Below are 14,696 nucleotides of genomic sequence, written 5' to 3' on the forward strand. Positions count from 1 at the left end.
TGTAAAATGGAATGAAGTTCTAATACAGGTTACAACATGATAAATCTTGAAAACGTTATTGCTAAGTAAAGAGACTGAACACCAAAGGCCACATATTGTATGATTCTACTATACAAAATATCCAGAACAGTCAATTCATACAGATAGAAAGTAGATAATTGGCTGTCAGGGACTGGGGAGTGGGAAAATGGGAAGTGACTCCTAATGGGTATAGGATGTCTTTTAGGGGTGATAAAAATGTTCTAAAATTAGATTGTGGTGATGGTTACACAACTATGATATACCAATTAAAAAAAACCTGAATTGTACATGTTTTAAAGATTAAGTCTTATGCGAATTATATCTCAATAAAGATGTTATTTTTAAAATTTAAAAAAATCCTTTGATATCTCCTTTAACAAAACACTTAGTTGAATGGGACATCTGAATTCCTGAAACTTATTTCAATCTAAACTCGCAATCCTCACCTTCTGCCATTTCTCCCTTCTACCACCACCTCCTGCTTCTACCCTAAACACATGTCATTTTATAATTCCACACCTTTACACATAATGCTCTCACCGCATAGAAGTGTCAAACCCCTGCTTCTCTTTCTGGTAAACTCCTATATATCCTTCAAGAACGAATGCCGTTTCCTCTAAGAAGTCATCCCTACCTCCATGCACAGTGGATCATCCCCTCTGTGCTATAAACATGGTGTAGGCATCTGCCCCTGCTAATAGACTTTAAACTCATGAGTCTCCTAGACAGTATTTATTTTCAGTACCAGGACCTATAAATGAATGACAAAACACTCCCTTCTCTACTGACCAGAAATAGTGCTATTTTTTTCCAACTAGTTAAATTGGTAAAATCCATACAAATATAACGAGTTCTGGCCTTTAGAGACCAATAAAATGAAATAAAACTACAAATTTGGGTCCAACATTGAGACTTAGGGAAATTGCCATAAAGTAACATTTCATAAGGGTTCATCGTTCGAATACTTATCATTGTTGACCGAACATACTTACTGAAGTCAATACTCTTTTATTCAACATATTAAATGTGTTGTTTAACTCTGGTAACCACAGCTGTGACTTAGTTAACGATCTCAATAAATCCTACTTAAATCAGAGACAGGAAAAAATTATGCAAATGAATTCTTATCTGTTTTTCTGCCCAAGGCATATTTGATAACAGATAAAACATACTCCAAATAGTCTCTACTTAATAGTCAGGAAGCCATTTGTGGTTTTATTTGGATCAAAATCAAATACAAAGAAGAAAAGCCTGCTATATTCACAAATGATTTTATTTCAGAAAGAAATTATACATTAAAAAGAGATATAGTTAAGGGTTTACATTCACATATGAAAGTGAAGCTAGGAAAGTAACAGTTATCAATATACAAAGCCACATGGTTAAAAAAGAGAGTAACAGATAATGACAGATGGGCTTGCCTTAGGTTCATCCACAAAATAGTATCTTTTGTTTAAACAAAAGATACTGGTCCTAAGGTAGCTTTTTACAAATGAGTTGGTAGTTCCAATGGTCTTTAAAGTCAAACCGATCATGCCAGTCTCCACATGAGCTGTAAATGCCCACACTCAACTGGCAGGAGAGAAACCATCCATCAATTATACCTTGCAGCTAGATAGAATGTCTTCCACTAATCTCTTGTAAACCCAAGCATCGCCTTTAAGCCGCTGCCTCCTGATACCCACCACATTGGGTTTTTGAAGTTGGCACACTTCTAGTTCAAACTGCATTGTCACTTTGCCAAAATCTGACTGTGTTTGACACTTCAGTGTATAGCTGCGAAAAACAAGATAAGATGCCAGTTAGTAGGAGAACCATATTCTGTGTAATACAAGAGTTTTCCAAACCTCCAGGATGCTGGTGGAGAAAATGAACCATTATTCCACATTAAGCAATGTATTACTGTTTACGGCTCCCAGATGACCTAGCTATGCTTTAGCAATGGAGTATGACTGGTGTTCTTCCAGAAGCTGAACTAGGATCCTAAGAAAGAGTAAGCATGAAAAGGCTTTACCAAAATTCTTTCTTGCTCCAAAGAAAAGCCCCTCTTTCATAGCTATACATGCCTTCATGCTCAAAAAAATCTTCTTCATGCAAGCCTTTCAACAGTGTAATCTGTGAACATTAGGCCATCTCCTCAATGTTCACAACATAGAAAAGCACAGGGAAGATGAAGAATATTCTGTGTGTTTATTTATACCTCATCAGAAAGTTCTATCTTTCATATAAATATAGCTAAAGCCACTAACCTGTCAGAAAGGCACACATGTTGTTTGAGGTCTGTCTAATAGTAATAAGACATTATGATGGTCACAACACCTCATGGCAGAAAGCAAAGCAAAGCAAAAAAAAAAAAAAAAAGCCCAAGATGGTACGTTCCCATAACTGAAATGTCCGGTATTTATAGCTACAACTGCCACATTGCCTGCTCTGATAATAAAGGCCCAGTCTAAGCGAAGTTTAAAATAGGTATGATCCTAAAAAGTTGCAAAGATTTAATTCAGGTAAATTATTTTAAATTAGTTTACATAGTATTTTAGAGTCCTTAAATAAAAAATAGGATCAATTTTACATGTCAGTTCCTTAAATATTTAAGGGCACATGATTAGGCACTGCTCCACAGATATGTGGAGAAATGATTTTGTTTCTATTATATCTTATGAGGTTTCACAAAATATTCTTTTTCTTACTAACTTTGTTATGTATTTTGGGGAAGGGACATAATGTCTTACAAGTAAGCAGACAAATATCCGAAATGCCAAAAGGAGCACCCTATAGTTAAGGTTGCTGACAGGAAGATGAGGCATAGAAAACTTTAGTCACATGGAAGATAATAGTTCATCTTGACTAGAAAAAGATAATAATGGAATATAACTGAAATCGGTAACATCACACCACTGAAAAACTGAACTTTGTCTCTCCGCTTTGTCACAAGATAAAAACAGAGAAGGTAAAAAGAAAAGAAGGAGGTCAAGGCAGAGACCTCCTGGCTGATTAGGAAGTTGGAAAGACAAAGTCCTGGTTAGCAGCCAGTTCATTATCTCCTAATAGAGAGCTCACATGCTGAAGGGAAGTTCATCAAAAGGCCTGTGGTTAGAGGTTCTGGAACCACAGACAAGCCCCAACCATGAAGAGATCTGAGTGAGTTACAGAGACGTGTTCTGATGAAGCCTAAAGAAGAAAACCAAGGTTCATGTAAGGAATGCCTGCCAACATTTACAATAAGTAAAAAGTAAAATTATATTTGTAAAAGATTGCTTCTTAAAACCCTACTCTAAGCCGGGATCGGTGGCTCAGCCTGTAATCCCACGCTTTGGGAGGCTGAGGTGAGTGGATTGCCTGAGCCTGCAGGTTCGAGACCCACCTGGGCAACTTGGCAAGACCTATCTCTACAATAAATCAAAAAATTAGCCGGGCGTGGTAGCGTGTGCCTGTAGTTCCAGCTACTTGAAAGGATCACTGGAGCTCAGCAGGTCGAAGCTGCGGTGGCTGGGAGTGTGCCACTGCACTCTAGTCTGGGCGACAGAGTGAGACCCAACTCAAAAAAAAAACCAAAAAACCCTACTCTGTACTAACTGTTCTATTTACAAGTTTAAACCTATTCTGGCTCAACTGGATGCTTTAATAAAGAAATGTTACAGAGACATAAGTGAATGAAAATGCTTAAAAACATGGACATGATAGGTTACCAGAAGAGTTCTGGCTCTTCAGACTGTGAGATCATAACCAAGGAGCCTTGGACGGCAGTTCCTTCAACAGTGAGAGTGAGTCAAGGTGGAATAACTTCCTAAAGCACTGAAAACCCAATCCTGTAAAATAGCCAGTCACAGAGAGAAGGATTCTATACATATTCGTGATTTGTTGGAAAGTCTCCCAAATTTAGATTACATTTTATAAATATTTTTACACAGAAAATAAAAGGAAAACAGAGGCTCTAAAAGAAAGCCAGGAAACAGTTCATACTTTTCTATTTTGAAATGAGATCAGGATAATATGTGTGTTTTTAAAACTTACATAGCTTGCACAAAAAAGAGAATAAATTATAAACAATTATACTACCTTAAAAGGTTTTGGGATTGAGGTGAGATCAGCCCATGTTTTCCCAAAGTCCAAAAGATATTAAGTAATAATGTAACAGCCTGTAAGTGTGCTTCTTACCCCTTCTGTACAAAGTCAACATGCTTCTTTGGAAGAACAGACATTATTTCATTCAGGAGTTGATCTGGATTCACTAATCTGGTGGTAGTTACATTATAATGAAGCTTAAAAGAGAAAAAGAAAGGGTGAGAAGTAGATCTTTTTATCAACACAAATACCATCCTACCATATCTAAAGTTCTAAAACTCCTTAATATAGTTATAGTACCTTTTCAAATGGAACTGCTTCCAGAAAACACTAGAAGAATGTACAGTCAACTCTGGTAAGCCAATGGCACTGGGAAAGCTTGAAGAAATTATGTTTATTGGTAACCACACCCACATCTTCCTTTCTATACTTTCATCTTCCTCTCCTACCAATCTTTTTTGAGAAATAAATATTAAGCAGGACACAGTATACATGATTATAGTCTTAGCTACTCAGGAGGCTGAGGCAGGAGGATTGCTTGAGCCCAGAAATTTGAGACCAGTCTGGGAAACATAGCAAGATCCCTCTCTCTAACTAAAAAAATGCTTTGGAAAGAAAGAAATGGCTGGGTCTGGTGGCTCAGCCTGTAATCCCAGCACTTTGGGAAGCCGAGGTGAGCGGACTGCCTGAGCCCATGGATTCAAGACCAACCCCAGGCAACTTGGAGAGACCTCATCTCGACAATAAATAAAAAATTAGCCGGACATAGTAGCATGTGTCTGTAGTTCCTGCTAATTGGAAGGCTGAGGCAGAAGGATTGCCTGAGTCCAGCAGGTTGACGCTGGGGTGACCGTGAGCATGCCACTGCATTCCAGCCTAGGCGACGGAGTGAGACTCCAACTAAAAAAAATAAGGAAAGAAAAATATTAAATAGTATCTATCTGTTTGAGTTTTGCCTGTTCCTCCTTTCTCACACTATGGCAGCAATATTAACTGTTCTGAAATGTGAACTGTGGGAAGATAAAACAAATGCCCTACAGTGTTTGCTTTGTGACTACCTGGATATGTGTCCTTACTTTTTGGATAATTTAAGGAATATTACAGCATTCCAGGAGCTGATTCTAGGATAATTCCTATTGAAAAATGCATACAAGTTCCAAAAAACTTATATAAGTGAACATTGTTAGAACGTAATCCATTAGTATTTGATGATTACTTAGCTTCTCAATAATATATATGGTTGAACAAGTTTTCTTCATTATTTAATGCTTTTCAGGGAAATGGAACTATGGTTTTCTTAATCCCAATGTCAGTTTTTAAAATGCTTCTTAACTGTCTCCAACTAGGAAAAATCCCAAAATAAAAGGATAAAATATGCCTAAACAACAGCCACATGTAATATACACTTCTCAGTGCACTATATAAGTTCAACAAAGTAATGAATACTATGGGATAAGTCCTATCTTCTTCCACTTGAAGACAGAACATAAATGGGACCTCAGAACATTCTCCTCTGAAGCACCCTTCTACCCAACAGCTCAGCATTTTCCTTCCCACAAACTGCCCAGATTTGTTCTATGCACAAATCTGATGCAAAAACTAAACACTGACCTAGTCCCCAAATCATAGGAACACTACCATTTTCTCCCTTCTCTGGGCCCACATCTCCTGGAATGTTTCCACCACAGCACTGAGCCCAGTGTGTCAGAGCAACATCCCAGCCTGTTTGCACAGCCTTTCTGAGTTCCTCAAGGTTGTGGGCTGTGTCTTATTCATCCCTCTTCCTCTTACTTCCTTCACTTCCACCAAACAAAAATGTCATTCATTAGATGCTTGAATGGGTGCTCAGAGAGAATCCAAGATTGTGAGGCGCATTTTACATCCACTAATAGTTCATTTTTTTCTTTCCTTTATCCACCAAATATATTGTCCACACTACTGACACACTGACTCTTTTAAAATATAACAGGTCTACAAGTAAGATCCAGACCCTGTAGCCAGGCCTTGCAGACCTTAAGGCCTACCTTCCCAGTCTGTCACTCACTACATTCCTCACACACCACACCCAAAGTTCCAATTATCTTCCCGTGCATTCAAATATTTTGTGAGGGTCAGCCTACAATGGTATTATCTATGTGTCCTGCCATAGACACAACAACTGAGCTCAAGTTCCCCTCCTTCAGGCAGCTCTCAGTTCCCCAGAAAAGCCCATGATTCCTCACTTCCATGTCGCCTTTGTAATTAATCCCCCTACCTGCTCTTGAGCATTTGAATTATAGTTGTTTACTCCTTGAAGGGAGTGACTATAACTAATTTATCTGTTAATTCTCAAAGCTCACTGCATAGTAACATGCAGCTATTAGTTGCTCAAAAAATACATATTAACTAAATTAATAAGCAAATAAAAAATAGTAATAAATTCATTCAGTATTTTTCTTAAAAAAAGAAAAAGAAGAAGAAGCCAGGCTCGCACCTGTAATCTTAGTACTTTGGTAGGCAGAGATAAGAGGATTGTCTGAGCCCAGGAGTTGCAAAAAATTAAAAAATTAGCCACACCTGTAGTTCAGCTACTCAGGAGGCTGAGACAGAAGGATCGCCTGAGCTCAGGAAGTTGAGGCTGCAGTGAGCCATGATGGTACCACTACACTCCAGCCTGGCAACAGAGTGAGATCCTGGCTCAAAAAAAAAAAAAAAAAGGAAAAGAAAAAGTCCAGTTAGCAGTCAGCATCTGAAGTCCATATGAAAGAATTCCTGCCTACTTACCTTGAGCTTTCTTGGCCCGTCTTTGGTAGAGCCTTTCCTCTTGCTCCTGGTAAGCACAGTGATCACCTTATCCAATCCCCTTTCAAGGCTCCCAAACACTTTGGCCCCTTTTCTTTTTGGAGTCTCCTCCATATGTGCTTGGTTGAGATCCAGTTCCACTGAGCGGCACCTTAAAAGAAAAACAACAAAGCCCAGGTAGAGTTGGGCCTCCTGCCTGAAGGGCCCTCAAGGGTAGGTTATTGTCCCTTTACACACATCAGGGTGCCTCATTCAGCATGCTAGGGCCAGATCCCTCGGCTCCTCTTCAGGGAGCACCAAAGCCATCTCTTACTGGGCAGAAGCCATCACCCTTTTCCCAGCTGACTGTCATTCAGCAAGACTATTTTTTCCCTTCCTTTTTAAATAAATGTCAAATATACGTAAAAATGGAAAGAACAATACAATGAACACCCATATAGTCTCCTACATTTATCAATTAATATTTTGCCACATTTTCTTTCCCTATATAGATAACACATTAAATATGCATATTTATTTGCTAAGTCTTCTGAAAGTAAACCCACTGGATCATGACACTTCACTCTGAAACACTGCAGTATACATCTCCAGGGAATAAGAACATTTTCTTACAGAACTTCAATATCATTATCACATCAAGGAAATTAATAATTTCATGGTATCATCTAAAACCCAGCTCACATTCTAATTCCCCCAACTGTCCCCAAGATGGGCTATACTTTTACAATGTTGCTATAAAAGATTGAAGGATCACCTATGCTAACAGAACTTTTCAAACAAGGGAAGTGGGTTTTCTTTGAAGCACCAGTTAGTATTCCTTACTATCTGGAGGGACTACGCGGTTAGTAGATGTGGATCGTTTACTGGCAGAGGAGTAGGAAAAGATGGGCCTCAGAGAGGAACCACAAGGCGGGGGCCAGGGCCACTGTCTTTCCAGTCTGCTGTGCTTTAAGCTAAGGAGCCAGTTCTACTGCTCATCCATTTCACGATTCTACCTCTTGAGGAAAATAGCGATGCCACAGACCATTCTCACACAGATATTTCTACAATCTCCAACAGAATCTATGTGATGATTCATCTTAATCAGGTTTATCATGAACAAAACAGAAAATCTGGTTATATGCACTAACGATCAAGGAGTCTAAACAAAAACTGAACATTTACCGCCTCTCAGGGCTAATGACACCTGTCATTAACTTGGCTGTTCCTGTTGAATTTACTGGCGTTTTAATTGGGGTTTCTTTCAGGCACTGGTTTCTAGCTGTAAGAAATACAACAAAGACAAACCATAAGTAGCTGACATATTATGAGTCCCAAATGTTTATCAATAACACAAACATCATGTTATTCACTAACTCAAATATTTTAATCACTTGGCCAATGATGTCAAAGGCTTTAATTCTTAAAGAAATGTTTTCATGTGGTGTATAATAAAAACACAACCATTTTGCCTTGTATGTGTGGCTCTTCTTTTTCTTCAACTGCAAACTGAGGACATACTTAGGATTTTATTATAAATAGGGTATGATTAATTAAATAGATCATATAAATACAAATCTCATAATTACTAATTCTACTTTTTTTTTTTTTAAGTTAGTACCTTGCTCTGTCACTCAGGCTGAAGATCAGGACTTACTGAAACTTGACCTCCCAGGCTCAAACAATCCTTCCACATCAGCCTACTGAGTAGCTGGGACCAGAAGCACGCCACCACGTCCGACTAATTGTACTTTTTTTTTTTTTGTAGAGAAAAGGACTCACGATGTTGTCCAGGTGGTCTGGACTACTGGCCTCAAACAATCCTCCCACCTTGGCCTTCTAAAGTGCTGGGATTATAGGCGTAAGGCTCTGAGCCCAGCTTTGATCTTGATTCTCCTTTCTATAATAAAAGTCAATCTGTATTTATACAAAGGTCCAATTAATGCTTTTAATTGATATAGTATTGAAAGATGTTTATTCAGTTCAGAGCCCTATTCAATTTCTGGTAGGCAAAGAGTACAGTCCCCTGTGAAATTTTGACATAAGTTATTAAAAAGATGTGAGCTTTGATTATTTTTTTTACATTCCCTATTCTAAAATTTTATGTTTTACTCTATGTAGGGTATTTTCATCCCAGATAGTTTGTAATGAGTTTGTATTAATAGATCTGATAACCACTGATTAGTCACTGATCTAAAAGTTTTATGTCCTTTAGAGATAACAGTCACATAGCAATAACAAAGACATAATATCATGGTTTTAAAAAGGGATTGGAAGCCGGCTCGGTGGCTCAGCCTGTAATCCCGCACTTTCGGGAGGCTGAGGTGAGTGGATTGCCTGAGCCCGCGGGTTCGAGACCCACCTGGGCAGGCGAGACCTCATCTCTACAATAAATCAAAAAATCAGCCGGGCGTGGTAGCACATGCCTATAATTCTGGCTACTTGGAAGGCTGAGGCAGAAGGATTGCCAGAGCCCAGCAGGTCGAGGCTGCGGTGGCCGGGAGCGGCCACTGCACTCCAGTCTGGGCGACAGAGTGAGATTCCAACTCAAAAAAAAAAAAAAAAGGATTGAAGGTTTGGTTTTGTTTATGTCTATTTAGCTTTATCCTTTCTAGTTCCATAAGAACAAGAAAATAAGAGAAACCAGAAATATCTATGAAAACAGTTTTCGACTTTGTATACTGACAGTGTCTACCACCAGACAGAGTTGTCTTTCTACAAACTGTCACTGACTGGATTGTATAAGAGTCACAAAGATGAAATTAACATCTACATTTAAAAAAAACTCACAGCAAAAGTAAAAATGCAAAGTGCTAATGAAAGCTATCAATCATGGCTTCAGCCATTTGTTTTCTTAGGTAGCTCTTATGTTTAAAGAGAAATGACCAGTAGCTTCTGACCAACACAATCTTTCTCACAGGGAAAAGACATACAAACTGATGATAATTCAAGGTTACAAAATGAACTCCAAACAACACAGATTGCAAAACCTTCAGAGTTACATAACAAGTAAAATGTCAATAATGGAAGGGACTACACCATCAAAAGTTGTCTGTTTTTTTTTTTTTTGAGTTGGAGTCTCACTCTGTCGCCCAGACTGGAGTGCAGTGGCCGCTCCCGGCCACCACAGCCTCCACCAGCTGGGCTCCGGCGATCCTTCCGCCTCAGCCTTCCAAGTAGCTGGAATTACAGGCATGCGCTACCACACCCGGCTGATTTTTTGATTTATTGTAGAGATGAGGTCTCGCTGCCCAGGTGGGCCTCCAACCCGCAGGCTCAGGCAATCCACTCACCTCAGCCTCCCAAAGGCGCGGGATTACAGGCTGAGCCACCGAGCCTGACTTGTTTTTTGTCTTTTAAATTAATAGAAAACCTCTGAGCTGGGTGTGGTGACTCATGTCTGTAATCCCAGCACTTTGGGAGGTAAAGGCAAGAGGAATGCCTAAACCCAGGGGTTTGACGCCAGCAAGACCTTGTCGAGGTCTCATCTCTACAATAAATAAAAAGATTAGCCAGGCATAGTAGTACACGCCTGCAGTTCCAGTTACTTGGAAGGCTGAGGGGGTTCGCCTGAGCCCAGCAGGTTGAGGCTGCAGTGGTTGTAAATGTGCCACTGCGCTCAAGCCTGGGCAACAGAGTGAGACTCTGATTCAAAAAAAAAGCTTTGAATGAGCTGAGGTAAGCTAAGACCCATCTTATCTCTCAGTTCAGTCCCATGATTCACAAAAGACCTAACAAAAGAGACCCTCTTGGGGGAAAAAAAATGAAATGACAGTTATTACTGAGGTCCCACATCATCACACTAAAGTATTTTTTGGGGAAGTGTTATTTGAGTCGGTGAAATGGAGAATGTCATTATCATAGAAAAAGGACTGCTAGCAAATATTCTGACAAAGTCTTTCATAACATCTTTAATGGATAAGTTGACCCCTTAAACTGGCTATGAAGCCCCATTAGCAAACTAAAAGCATAATGGCAGTATGCAGTTTAGCAGCAGTTTACATGGCAATGCTTCAGAGTTTAGGTTCATTAGTATCTTAATTTAACACAACAGAAGGTCACAATTGCTAGAAAAAAGGCTAATAAAGTTTAGGTCTCATTTTAAAAAGTGACATAGACTAGATCACCATAAAGAAAACTCCTTCAGACTAATTTATTCTTTCATTCAATAATTATGGTCCCACTATGTACTAGGTATCAGGTACCTACTATTTACCAGACAACAAATACGGCCCCTACTCATGCTGTGCTATGTTGTAATAAACAGGGCAGACAAAGTCTCTACTGTCATGTTACCACTTTATCCTAGTGAGACTGCTAGAAAACTGGGTAGTTTTAGGCACTAAATTTTAAAGGGCAGACTGACAAAATAGAATGTGCCTAGATGAAGCCAGCAACCCAAACATTGAGGTGTCATAAAGAAAACAGTTTAAATAGCTGGTGATGACTAAATTGAAGAGGAAATCAAGGGAAATGAGGACGCTGTGATATCTGTACATATCTGGAGGGTATCACAGATTTACTCTGTCTGCTGGTTATAGGCAGTAATACAGCAGGGCAGAACTAGACTAGATACCAGAAGTGGAGATCCAGGTGAGTAAGAATGGCACAGCAGAAACTTCTGCTTGAGTCATTCTAAATGGGTAAACGGTAAGCAAGGTCTAAATCTGAATATATGACCTTGGGCAAATCACTTCATTCCTCTGAGTCTCAGGTTCCTTAGCTGTGAAAAAGGGAGCTGGATTAGATGAACTCTAATTACCTTTCATCTTTGATACCCTGTAATGTTATGACTCAATTTTATAAATGTGAAAAACCGAAAAACTTAGTATCATTTGAGAAAAATTAGAAGTTGACAAATATGCCCTCATTTCAACTAATGCAAATAACATGATAAAAAGCAACTTCACTTCTAGAAATTCCTCAGACAGTGCTAGTCCTTTCTGACCTGCTATCTATTTATTTAACATGGTAAGAAGAATGAAATATCTTATTTCACTTAGCAAATACCTTTTGAAGGTGTAATGTAACAACTTGGTGTAGCTAGTATTTCTCTTTTATGTTGGTTCTTATTAACTGGAGTCTTTGGCTCAGGAAACACAAAGTTCTCTTCATTCTTTACAATCGACTTAGGAATATATACATTTTCTTTGTTCTTTAATTTATCTGCAGATGCTCTGTGTAATACTGGAGTTAATGATTTAGCTTCCAGCCCGTTTGATTCTGTCCAATAACTGGCAAACTGGAAAAAAAAAAGTTACGGGATAAAGCACACTTTGGGAGGTAAAGGCAAGAGGACTGCCTAAGCCCAGAGGTTTGAGGCCAGCGAGACCTCGTCGAGACCTCATCTATACAATAAATAAAAAAAATTAGCCAGACTAACATCTTTATAATATTATTTTTAATTAAGTCAATTTCTTTATAATATCACTAATCACTTGTAAATTACCTTGCATTATTTTTATTAAAATGAAATACTATCAAAAAATATTATTGGAAATAGCAGGAAACTTGAAAATGTATATTCAGTTATCTTTAGTACATGTAGATCACTTTAGCATGTTCTAGTGACAGAAATTTTCAGCACAATTCAGGCATGTTTAAACCTATCCAGATCCTAGACAAGATTGAGAATGTCCACAAATGGATTCCCAAGAAATGTTTCCCATATCTAGATAGCCACAGTTTGTTTCTAATATGTGCCAAAAAATAAAAATTGAGTCAGTGATTAGGGCAGAAAAAATATGCTAAAATACTCTAATAGAAATGCTAGATAAAAAGTCAGACTTTACCACTATGTGTATAACAAAAGTGTACTTGTACCCCATAAATTTATATAAATTTTTAAAAAGAAAAAGCAGCAATTATTCAAGGAATTTTCAAAAATTGATTACAGATACAAATCCTCATATACAGGAAGCACAATGAATCATGAACAGAATAAATAAAAAGAAATCTGCATCTACCAGGTTATACAACTCTAGAGGACACTATCCATACAAACACCACACAAATGGTGTGTGTTCCCAGGAGCTGTGCAACATAGTAACCCTAATAGTGAAACTGTAGAACCCTAAAAACAAAGAGAAGATCCTAAAAAGAGCCAGAGAGAAAACATAGGCCTATAAAAAAGGAACGAGGCTGATGATGATTTCTCAATAGCAATAATAGAAGCAAGAAAAGGGTGGAACAATATCTTCAATAACTTCCTGTGAATCCATAAATATTTTAAAATAAAAAGCTAACAAAATTAGAGAGCTAAAATACTGGATACATCAATAGCATGTAATCTAGGAAGGGTAATCAGAGATTAAATGTTCTAAGGCCTTTGAATTGTTTAGAAGGAAAGCAAAAATACAGATTATATTTGATTAAATTAATGTGTTAAAATTTAGAGTAAATATGAAAAGAAAAAAAAATAAAACAGAATCCAAAGAAAATAGGGCAATAACATTAAAAAAAAAAAACAAGAAATAAGAAGAAAACATAAAAAGACAAACCCAAAACACAAAAGATGGTGGATATAGCAAAATAAACATAAGCTGGTTAAGCTCTCACTTCAAAAGACAAAGATTTTCAGTTTGCATATCAAATCTAGCTATTCGAGTATGTTATTTTTAAGAGATATGCCTAAATAAAAGGGCGTGAAAGGTTTCATTATTTTATTTGTAATAATACTCCACATCTTAATTTCTTTAATTTTATAAGAGTTCTCATATCAAGTTAGTCAGTTTCCTCCTGTTTTTGTGTTCTTTAGGAATATTTTAGCTATTCTTGCCCCTTAACGTTTTCACATATATTTTAGAATCAATTTGATTTATTTCACATAACTGAAAAGTTGAAATTACATTAAATTTAAGATTCACTTTGGGAAAAATTGAAATCTGTACCTTCAATTCTCCCTATATATAAACAAAGAACACTATGTTCTTTCAGAACTCTGTATCAGCAAGAATAGCAGCATTTATTCACAGAAAACAACTAAGCAGGAATAGCACACTTGATGGCATTTCAACTTGCCCTGTTCCTACCCCCTACTCTTCAGCTCTGTGATAGAAACAAACAGCCCATAATCACAATAAAACACAGCAGCCTGGGAGCCACTGGAAGGGGCAGAACGAGTTAGAGTTTCCTTACTACTTTACGCTCAAAAAACTGTCATTATGTAACCTGTCTGGTAGTTCCTTAGAAGACCCCGCTTTCAAGACTGTCTTTACTTGACCTTACTCAGCGCATTTCCCCAGAGGAAAATGTTAAAAAGATTTAGCAGCAATTGGTGATCATTGTGGCTGCCTGAAGCATCAGGTAGCAGTTGGGAAAAACAACAGATTAACCAAAAAGCTTAAAAGGAAAAGCTGGAGAATAAGACATTCATAGTGATGTTGAAAAGCTCCGAAATATATGTGGGACTCTACAAGGCCATATACACACATAGGATGTGCTCATGCCCAGGGTTATGCATCTGCTCAGAAAAGACGTAAGAAAAATCTAAGCTCTCGCTTTGAGGTGACCTTGAGGTTTTATGAAAACAGAAAGTGAAAGCTAAGGCAGAGTTGTTAACTGACTGCCTGGCTGAAAGTTGAAGGCGTCCCTCAGATATACACAGAGCCCTTACAAAGACTTTGAGACTTACTCATTCCTGGCATCTAAGAAAATCTCTCTAAGCATTAGCTGATTACTATGCTGAGCAGAGACTTCTGCTGCCACATAAAACAAAGAATACAGTCTTTACAAAAGTAGTTTTAAAAAGCCACTGAATAGCCGGGCTTGGTGGCTCAGCCTGTAATCCCGCTCCTTGGGAGGCTGAGGTGAGTGGATTGCCTGAGCCCGCGGGTTGAGACCCGCCTGGG

The 14,696-nt window shown here is 38.2% G+C and overlaps 1 protein-coding gene across 4 annotated transcripts in view; it reads right to left on the bottom strand.

Moving 5' to 3' along the window:
• Positions 1-1,276: 1,276 nt before the first annotated feature.
• Positions 1,277-14,696, bottom strand: part of MELK (maternal embryonic leucine zipper kinase) — an 86,963-nt gene continuing 73,543 nt past the window's right edge. For all 4 annotated transcript variants that reach the window (XM_008074162.2, XM_008074167.1, XM_008074169.2 and 1 more), the window contains 5 exons: positions 11,857-12,088; positions 8,032-8,128; positions 6,850-7,018; positions 4,180-4,283; positions 1,277-1,797 (listed from right to left, as the gene is read on the bottom strand). In XM_008074162.2, coding sequence (XP_008072353.1) covers positions 1,620-1,797; positions 4,180-4,283; positions 6,850-7,018; positions 8,032-8,128; positions 11,857-12,088 — 780 coding nt within the window. In that variant the 3' untranslated portion in view covers positions 1,277-1,619. The remainder of the gene's footprint in view (positions 1,798-4,179; positions 4,284-6,849; positions 7,019-8,031; positions 8,129-11,856; positions 12,089-14,696) is intronic.

This window comes from Carlito syrichta, unplaced genomic scaffold, assembly GCF_000164805.1.
Source record: "Carlito syrichta isolate Samal-C Ts95f unplaced genomic scaffold, Tarsius_syrichta-2.0.1 Scaffold316346, whole genome shotgun sequence".
Classification (NCBI taxonomy): Eukaryota; Metazoa; Chordata; class Mammalia; order Primates; family Tarsiidae; genus Carlito; species Carlito syrichta.